At 42.7% G+C, this 10296-nt stretch overlaps 1 protein-coding gene across 1 annotated transcript in view; it reads right to left on the minus strand.

Annotated features, from left to right (window-relative positions):
- CADM4 (cell adhesion molecule 4) overlaps positions 1-9328 on the minus strand; it is a 423983-nt gene extending 414655 nt beyond the window's left edge. Inside the window, exon 1 of the mRNA XM_075328501.1 lies at positions 9184-9328. Coding sequence (XP_075184616.1) covers positions 9184-9256 — 73 coding nt within the window. The 5' untranslated portion in view covers positions 9257-9328. The remainder of the gene's footprint in view (positions 1-9183) is intronic.
- Between the last annotated feature and the right edge of the window lie 968 nt (positions 9329-10296).

Genomic DNA, 10296 nt, shown 5'->3' on the forward strand with positions numbered 1-10296 from the left:
CTGCTCATGCAACAGTCTAAACCCTGACGCATCTGGGCCATGGCACTCAGAGTGGACGGAAGAGATTTGTACACGGTTCACAGTATCACAGACCATTTATATAGAGAATCATGAGCATTCCTGGGTCATGAGCGTCCACCAATGCCATCTCAGAAGACTTTAGGCGTCTTCCCCCTTTAATAACGGTGCTACAGAGCACAAGAGATGGGATTAGATGAAGGCAAGCACAGGGAGCATAGCTAGCCCGCGGTAGGTGTATCACCCCGTGCTGCTCCGCCAGGCACTGCGGGAGTTGTAGTGTCCCGGGCTCTGGAACTAGTTCAACTATTGATTTGTAGAAATGCAATTTCGCCAGAGGCATCTGCCGGCCACGATAAGACGGCCCAAAGCTTCAGAGGTGGGAAGAACAGAAGAATATTCACAGGGAAATGCACACACATACAAAAATACCGAGTTGGGAAGGAGCCGCCTGTGTGTCCTCTTCATGGCTTAACCTTCCTGAACAGCTTTTATTCGCTAATTTGAGCTGAGTCAACCGTCACCAAGAAGATAGAAAAATTGGGAGGAAGAGCGCGGAGAAGATGGAGAGATGGAGAAACAGATGGACGCTGAGGAAACAGACTAAGATACCCAATGTTTTGATCACTGGTGCAGATGTTGGCCTGCACCCCCCCGTCTCATAACCAAAAATCAATATTAGTTTTTGCTTGGTTGACAAAATTTAGTATCCTCAACAGAACCCGTCTGATCGTGGAGAACGTCCCTCACCCTCCCGCGCCCCAGTTACCACTCTACCAATGTAGAATTGTAATTATATCAATATAATTGCGGCTATATTTGCTTTCAGAGCGGAGTGGTGGTAATGTGCCATCTCCCCTCCGCTTGCCAGAGGGTCCTGTAAGCCGAACACCGTATTAAAACCAAAGCCTTTGAAGTTGACGGGCTGAACGACGTGTAATTGCTAGGTACAATGTAAATGCGTCTTGTTGATATATAATGAAAGCACGGAATACGCACAATCTTCTCGCAGGTTGGCGGATATATATATATACGAAATGGGATTTATAGAATTTCGAAGCGCCATTTAGAAGGTCTTCAAACATGGAGGGTCTTCAACTTGCGCGTGTGTGTTGGAGACTATCAAATACTATTAAGTTTGGATTTGACTACAATTTGATCAACTATAAAGACATTTCACATTTGCACAATCTATAATTGCTCCTAAATGATCATACGTGGTCCAGCTGCAGATGTGGACCATTGCCAATAAAGTTGCAGTTGGCCTCATGATTGTCATGGACCTTACATTTCAATATGGTTTTAATTCTGCTGCTCCTCATGGGAAGGGCTTAAATAAGCCTTACCTCCATGGAGCCATCTCATTATTTTAGTTTCTATTTTAAACCTCTGCCCTAAACAGATTTGAAGTATGAAGAAGAGTCCATATATGAGACCTCTTAGCTAAAGCAAGGTCAAACATCATGTAAATGTCTTGATTTAGAAAGGAGACTTTCCCAGTGACAGACTCCCTTGCAGTCTGAGCCTCTAAGACGTACTATGATTGTCATTGACCCTCCATTTCCATATGGCTTTAATTCTGATGCTCCTCATGGGAGGGTCTTAAAACAAGTCTCACCCCCTTGGATCCATCTCATTATTTTAGCTTCTATTTTGGACTTTCTGGCTTAAACAGATTTGAAGGATGAAGAAGAGTCCCTATATGAGACCTCTTAGCTAAAGCAAGGTCAAACATCCTCTAAATAAGAGGTTCCCAACTCCAGTCACACCAACAGTGCATGTTTTCAGGATTTCCTTAGTATTGCACAGGTGATGGATTCAGCACCTTTGCAGGTGATTAAATTAACACCCATGCAATGCTAAAGAAATCCTGAAAACATGCACTGTTGGTGTGCCTTGAGGACTGGAGTTGGGAACCTCTGCTCTAAACGTCTTGATTTAGAAAGAATACTTTCCTAATGACAGACTCCCTTGCAGAGGTACTATGATTGTCATAAAACTATTTCCATATGGTTTTAATTCTGATGCTCCTCATGGAGGAGCTTAACTAAGCCTGAGCCATCATTATTTTAGATAGGTTTTCTTTTGTACTTTCTGTCCTAAATGGATTTTAAGAGTCCATATATGAGACCTCTTAGCTGACGGAAGGTCAAACACCCTCTAAACGTTTTGATTTAGAAAGGAGAAATTCCTAGTGATAGATTCCCTTACAATTGGAACCTGTGAGACAAACTGATTGTCATGGACCCTTCATTTTCATAGGATTTTAAATTCTGCTGCTCCTCATGGGAGGGGCTTAAATAAGCCTCATTCCCTTGCAGCCATCTCCTGATTTTGGAATCTCCCATGAGGAACAGCAGAATTTAAAACCCTATGGAAATGAAGGGTCCACGACAATCAATACATCTAACAGGCTCTGGCTGCAAGGTTGTCCATCACTGGGCAAGACTCCTTTCTAAATCAAGACGTTAAGAGGATGTTTGACCTTCTGGCAGCTAAGAGATCTCATATGTGGTCTCTTTTTTCATCCTTAAAATCCATTTAGGGCAGAAAGTCCAAAATAAAAGCTTAAATCTTTCAGCCCTAAATGGATTTTAAGGATGAAAAAGAGTGTATATGTGAGATCTCTTAGTTAACGAAAGGTCAAACATCCTCTAAACATCTTGATTTAGAAAGACTTTCCTAGTGACAGACTCCATTGCAGTCGAAGCCTGTAAAACGTACTATGATTAGTCATGGACCCTTCATTTCCATAGGGTTTTAAATTCTGTTGCTCCTCATGGGAGGGGCTTAAATAAGCCTCACCCCCTTGGAGCCATCTCATTATTTTAGATAGATTTTAGCTTTTATTTTGGACTTTCTGCCCTAACCAGATTTGAAGGATGAAGAAGAGTTCATATATGAGACCTCTCAGCTAAAGGAAGGTCAAACATCGTCTTGATTTAGAAAGGAGACTTTCCTAGTGACGGACTCCCTTTAATTTCCTTTTTTCTTCCCGCAGAGCTAAACCCCCAACACGTAAAGGTCCCGGGGCCAGGTTACAACATACGCCGGGGATTAATGTTAATAAATCCTCTAACAGGTATTTTATGCTCGCATTTTAGATATTACCATAAACCTTTTCATAATTTTATAAGGATGGCAACGCAAGGGCAAAACTGCATATTAATATTCTCATTAGATGAGAAGAGAAAACATCCCCCTATGTCAGAGCGGAGAATACGAAGATGATGGAAATTAGAAAAAGAAAAAAATGACATTTTGCACCGTGGCCTTCAAGAACATTTTGCAGGGCATGCTGGGAAATTCTCAATACTAATAAGTCATGGACTAAATTTTAAATAAAATGTGTTGCGAGCATGCTCATTTTTAACGCATCAGTCTGCAAAATCAGCAGCGTATGTGCACGCAAAGTTTTTTTTCAGGAGGTAAAAAATGACAAGTTTTCTAGTAGAAACCAGTTCAGCAAATGCTCCATCCTTGGAGGAGTTTTTCTGATTGCTGAAGCAGTTTTGGGGTCTGTGCACACGGTGTCTTCTTCAGGCAGATTCTCCCTGGAACCTTCTTGGAAGCTGCAACTACCCTGTTTTCCAAAAATAAGCCCTAGCTGAACTCTTCAAAGAAAGCAAAACGCCTCCCCCAAAAAGGCGGCAGGACGCCTCCCCCAAAAAGGCGGCAGGACGCCTCCCCCAAAAGAAGGCAAAACGCCTCCCCAAAAGAAGGCAAAACGCCTCCCCAAAAGAAGGCAAAACGCCTCCCCAAAAGAAGGCAAAACGCCTCCCCAAAAGGCAAAACGCCTCCCCAAAAGAAGGCAAAACGCCTCCCCAAAAGAAGGCAAAATGCCTCCCCAAAAGAAATCAAAACGCCTCCCCAAAAGAAATCAAAACGCCTCCCCAAAAGAAATCAAAACGCCTCCCCAAAAGAAGGCAAAACGCCTCCCCAAAAGAAGGCAAAACGCCTCCCCAAAAGAAGGCAAAACGCCTCCCAAAAGAAATCAAAACGCCTCCCAAAAGAAATCAAAACGCCTCCCCAAAAGAAATCAAAACGCCTCCCCAAAAGTAGGCAAAACGCCTCCCCAAAAGAAAGCAAACACCCCTCACACAAAAAAAAAAAATAAAAAAAAAAAAATGTGCACTTACCAGACCCCAAACAAACAGTTGGCAAATGCCAACAGTGGATGGGCTCTCACACAGCTCTGCGTCTTTGTCAGGTCCCGCAACATTCCAACTGCTTTGCACTGCAGCTCTCACACACAGATCGGGTACCAGTATCACTCCCCGCACATGATACTGCTTCCAGTGACCAGGGGGAGCCAAATGCTGTAGAGCACAGGGGGAGCTGACAGCGACGCAGATCTATATGTGAGAGCTCATTTCACTTGCCAACTCTGTTTGGGGTCTGGTAAGTGCGATTCTTTAGGGGGTAAACTGAACAGCACATAGAGGATAATAAATGGGGACATATTTTACGCAACATCTTTTACTGCCAAGAGATGCAAAAATGGTGCAGAAATTTGTGCGATCATCCGAACACTCAAAAAAGCTTGAACATCTGAGCAGCAAAGCGGCTTTTCCAAGAAGTAGAATTGTCAAGATATTTCTTAGGCAATTTTTTGAAGCACACCGACTCCAGGTGCTCTCCTTAAAAATGAGCGACATGTCTTCAAGATCTGTTTTTCGGCTTCGAAATCCCAAACGCAGCAGTTGTCTCCAGACACCAATATTATAAATGGCACTCGATAGATTTTGCTTTGGGGCTTCTGCAAACTGTGGTCCCGTGAAGGGCTTTTTAAAGAAAGGAGGGGGGGGGGGGGTACCCAAAAAGAGGACTCAGGGCAGTGCAGCTCTGCTTGGTAGGAATGCTGAGGGTTGTGCTTTAAAGCTCGAAGAACTGGAAACCGGAAGTGACACAACTAATCGCAATGGTATTTACAAGGAGTGTACAAGTGACTCCTCTCCAAAAATAAAGGTGTAGGTGCGCGAAATACCAATGCACTCAACAATTTCCTAAAAAAGTGTCAGCCCCCTGCAGGTTCCTGCACAAGGGTGTAACTATGGTGGGTGCAGTTGCTCCCGGATGATGGAGCCTGGAGGGGCCCAAAAGCATGAGCTCAGGTTACTCCACCGGACACCACTGTTTTAGGTCCTGTAGGGCACAAAGTAAAAGTAACAGCGCCCCGGGGCAATGTCTGTGCAGCACAACCACGGGTGGAAAATACCATACGACACGCTGGATTATTGGAGAGTCGTAAGGGGAAACCTAGGAATTGGTAGAAAAGACAAACCCGCGTGTTGTCCATTTGACCCTTTCTATGGAAAGTCGGTGCAATCTGCCCTAACTGGTTATGCGACATTCCAAATTAGGTTCTGGATTAGCAGATTTTCGGAATTTTAGTATAAATATATCCGGCGGTTGCGAGGATTAAAATACCGACACATTTCACACTTGGAACTCTGAAGCTGCTACCTTTCACCTCGGGTCATGGTGACGTCAGCAGGTGGAGTGTGGAGACCCGCAGGACAGGAGGAGACGGCCTCCAGGAGTGCAAAAGTCACCGGTCTGACCTGCAAAGGGGCAAGACTGAAGAGGAAGAAGGCTCGGTAGCCAGATCAAGTCAAACCCCTGCCATATTGTACCATATTGGGCCCAAATTATACTACAGAGGTTCTGCAGTGGCAGGAGAGCGCCTTGGTGAAGTTTGGAGATCAGCGGCAGCGGAGGAGGGCGCCGAGAGCCTTGGGCAAAGGAGGAACGCCGAGAGCCTTGGGCGAAGGAGGAACGCAGAGAGCCTTGGGCGAAGGAGGAACGCAGAGAGCCTTGGGCGAAGGAGGAACGCAGAGAGCCTTGGGCGAAGGAGGAACGCAGAGAGCCTTGGGCGAAGGAGGAACGCAGAGAGCCTTGGGCGAAGGAGGAACGCAGAGAGCCTTGGGCGAAGGAGGAACGCAGAGAGCCTTGGGCGAAGGAAGACACCGAGAGTCTTCAGCGGTGACGGAAAAAAATGGCGCGAGACTTCAACAATGGCAGAGGAGGGTGGCACGAGGCTTCAGCAGTGGTGAAAAAGGGCGGCGTGAGGCTTCAGCCGTGGTGAAGGAGAGCAGTGTGAGGCGTCAGTGGAGGAGGGCAGCACGGGCTTCAGCGGTGACCGAAGAGGGCGGAGTGAGGCTTCAACGACAGCAGAGGATGGGGGCGCGAGGCTTCGGCATCCGCTGCATATAGGCCTTTATAAAAATACAGCTGATGAAGAACCTTTTTAATAAAGTAACTTAGCAATCGTTACAGGACAAGGAACGTTCGATTAAAGAGACCTATGACAGACCACTTCTGCAGAAATTAGATCAGCGGCGGGGTCCATGCAGCGCCGCTCGTCTCCATATTAGAATGTTATGTTTATACAATGATATTACAGATATGTTAGTGGGAACCACGGCTTATAAGGAGGAAAATACCAGGAAAGGGCCCATCCTCGTCACATGAGTTCCCCTTTAAATACTGTCCTAATCCAAGACGAGCAGTGAGATTCGGGCGACTTTCCAGACACTCATACCCATCATCTCCAACTACAGTAACTGTTCATTTTGCAGGGAGTTATAGCATTTTGGCAGCCGTCTCGCTCTCCGGGAATCATTCATAAAGGCGAAGAGCTCTGTACATGAGCGTGGAGCCCATTCATCCCAACAGACCCAGATGGCACCATTACGGGGGGCTTAGAGGGGCACCCATGAGCGGTGATCTGTTGGTGCAGATATGGCCGCCATACCCCCTCGTATAAACACACAGCAGAAATGTGCTTATAAACTCCCAATATTGTATTATTCATCCCACAAGGTCCAGGACCTCACTAACCGCACTGCCCCCTACTGAAGGGCTGGACGGCACACAGCGAGACCGAGGAGGAAGCACAAGGCTTTCCTAATGACCACAGGGGCACATTATCAGTGACATAAACAGGCCGCTCGGCTCAGCCATGTCAGGTGCTTGAGCCATCAGATTTCCAATGATTAATGCAGTTACCCATGCGATAAGGAGGCGCAACGTAGAGCAACAAAACCCGGGGGAACGGATGGGATGTTGTAATTACTCAGAACAAAATTAAATAAAAAAAATAAAATTAATATTAATAATAATAATAAAAATAATAATAACAACAATATATATTTTTTATATACATATATATTACATTATATACACACACCCACGGATGTATATTACATATACTGTACAGCAAACCTGCCAAAAAAATGGTCAAAAATGAAGAGCAGGAAAATGAAAAAGAAAAAAAGTATACATATATGCATATAGTAAATAAGGGCCCTCACCCCCCCCCCAAAAATAAAAACAGAAATAAAAATAAAAAAAAAAAAGTATACACACACACATATATATATATATATATATATATATATATATATATACACACACACCGTATATTGCATATAGTATACAATCACCTTCACAGAAAAAGACTATTATATATTATTATAAATAAAATAATAATACCACCAACAATAATAATACTAAATACAGAAAAATTAACCTCCCATAACAATAAAAAAATAAAAAATATAGGGGGGGGGGGAGGGAGAGTAATAAACAAAGTGAAAAGCAAATCGACACATAAGGGGAAAAAAATGAAAAAAAAAAAATAAAAAAATTATATATATATATATATATATATATATATATATATATATATATATATATATATATATATATATATATATATATATATATATATCTCACACATATATAATTTATATTTATATATTTATTTAGATATAGATATATATTTATAAAATCTGTCTAAATATATATATTTTTTTCATTAATATTTTTTCAATATTTTTATTTTTTCTGTAATATTTTTTATATATTTTTATTCATTTTTTCAGTAAGTTTTCTATATCTTTTTTCATTAATTTTTTCAATATTTTTATTCTGTAATTTTTTTATATTTTTATTCATTTTTTCAATATTTTTTAGCATATATTATATATATGCTAATAGACAGCAAAAAAATATAGAAATATGAAAAATTACAGAAGGATCAGAATAGAAAAAAAAAATAGAAAAAAAAATATTGAAAAAATGAATAAAAATATAGAAAAATTACAGAAAAAATATTGAAAAAATATTAATGAAAAAAGGAAACAAGATATAGAAAACTTACTGAAAAATGAATAAAAATATAGAAAAAAATATTACTGAATAAATAAAAAAAAATACACAAAAATAGGAGGAAAAAAGTGAAATGTTGTAACATTTATTTATTTTTAACTCCTGATGATTTATAGATCACATTACAGGACCCATCTGATAAAATATCAGCCTTTATGACTTATTGACTCCTGCTGTGGTTTGCTGATTATCACGATCCATTAATCATTACACTGTATATTGATCTGATTATCGGTAGAACAATTCCAGAAGTACACCGATCTCATAGTTTAGAGGAAACCCCAAAATACGTTCCATAGAAAGTCATAGGATGGAGGTGTGGATGACAAAGTGCTGGGGGACTACAAGGCTCAGCAGGCACCAGCTGCCTCCTGGGAGTTGTAGTACCCCGGCAGCTGTGCGTCCCCCCCCTCCTCGGCCGTAAATCTCTGCTCCGCTGACATTTCATAGAGTCATCTGCAGTCTCGGAGTGACACACACACACGGGCGGCATCAATGGAGACGGGATCGTGTGTAATCCCCGCGCGGTCGGTGGGTACCACGGAGCGGACAATGCGGACAATTGGGTGGAATCTCTCCTGCCGCCTTTGGCCAAAAAAAAATTAAAATAAAAAGGAAGGCAAGGGGACGAGACGCCGGCTCCTGTGGACCGCCAGGGTTAACCCTTTCCTCCCTGCAGCATCAAGGGGGGAGGGCGAGGGTACAGCATTCCGCAAACCATTCTGCCCTTTAAAACACACGTCTCTTTGTTCGGTGCCGTCTGCATCATCGAAAACAGTGATCGTCTCTGCAACATAGAGACGTCCTATGTGTTACCTTCCGAAAGACCTCAGAGCAGAAGCGGCGACCTCGCTCGTTAACTCCTCGCATGCCGGGGGGAGGAGAGGAGCTGTCACACTCCGACCCGACAGGTTCATTAGAAGCACGACAAGACACATAGATGAGGGTTTAACCCGTCGCACGCCGAGCCACCCGTCAGCCAAGTCCTACCTGTCCCCGCAGTGCCGAGCAGTACGATCCCCAGGATAATGCAGCCATGTAATAGTGTGTGTCCAGGAGCCATGGTGTACAAGTGCCGTCCTATGCTGCTGTCTTCTCTCTGCCTCCCTCTGCACCTGCCCTGCCACTAATGTATGCTAATGAGATGCAAAGGGAGGGAGGAGCCCCCGGGAGAGAAGCCTATAGCATTGGGAGCCGCGTCTTGTCTATGCAGAAAGGGAGGTGACTGTTTACTAGTCCCATGCGGGTGTCACGGGGTTAACCCTTCATGCAAAGAGGAAACATTGCGACGAGAAGTGATTTTTTTTTTGCAACTTTTACAAGGCTCCGTTCACATGTCCAGTAATCATCCGTCACCACGGAACCTGCGGCAAAAAAGTTCTGCAGACATAACTGCCGCTTTTCAAAATTTGAATTTTGAATTTGAATTTGTGCAGAATCCGTTTTTTAAAATTTTGAATTTTCCAGTAACGGATCGCTGTTTATCTTCCATTTGAAACGGATCCTTTACAGATGCAAGAAAAACGGATGTGCAAATAGGGATCCATTAACGGATCCAGTAAGAAAAAACGGATCCTTTACAAATGCAAGAAAAACGGATGTGTAAATAGCGATCCGTTAACGGATCCAGTAAGAAAAAAACAGATTCTTTACAGATGCAAGAAAAATGGATGTGCAAATAGGGATCCGTTAACGGATCCAGTAAGAAAAAAATGGATTCTTTACAGATGCAAGAAAAACAGATATGTAAATAGCGATCCGTTAACGGATCCAGTAAGAAAAAAATGGATTCTTTATAGATGCAAGAAAAACGGATGTGCAAATAGGGATCCGTGAATGGATCCAGTAAGAAAAAACGGATCCTTTACAAATGCAAGAAAAACAGATGTGTAAATAGCGATCCGTTAACGGATTCAGTAAGAAAACAACAGATTCTTTACAAATGCAAGAAAAACGGATGTGTAAATAGCGATCCGTTAACGGATCCAGTAAGAAAACAACGGATTCTTTACAACTGCAAGAAAAACAGATGTGTAAATAGCGATCCATTAACGGATCCAGTAAGAAAAAAATGGATTCTTTACAAATGCAAGAAAAACGGAT

The sequence above is a fragment of the Anomaloglossus baeobatrachus genome, chromosome 11, assembly GCF_048569485.1.
Source record: "Anomaloglossus baeobatrachus isolate aAnoBae1 chromosome 11, aAnoBae1.hap1, whole genome shotgun sequence".
In the NCBI taxonomy this organism is placed as follows: domain Eukaryota; kingdom Metazoa; phylum Chordata; class Amphibia; order Anura; family Aromobatidae; genus Anomaloglossus; species Anomaloglossus baeobatrachus.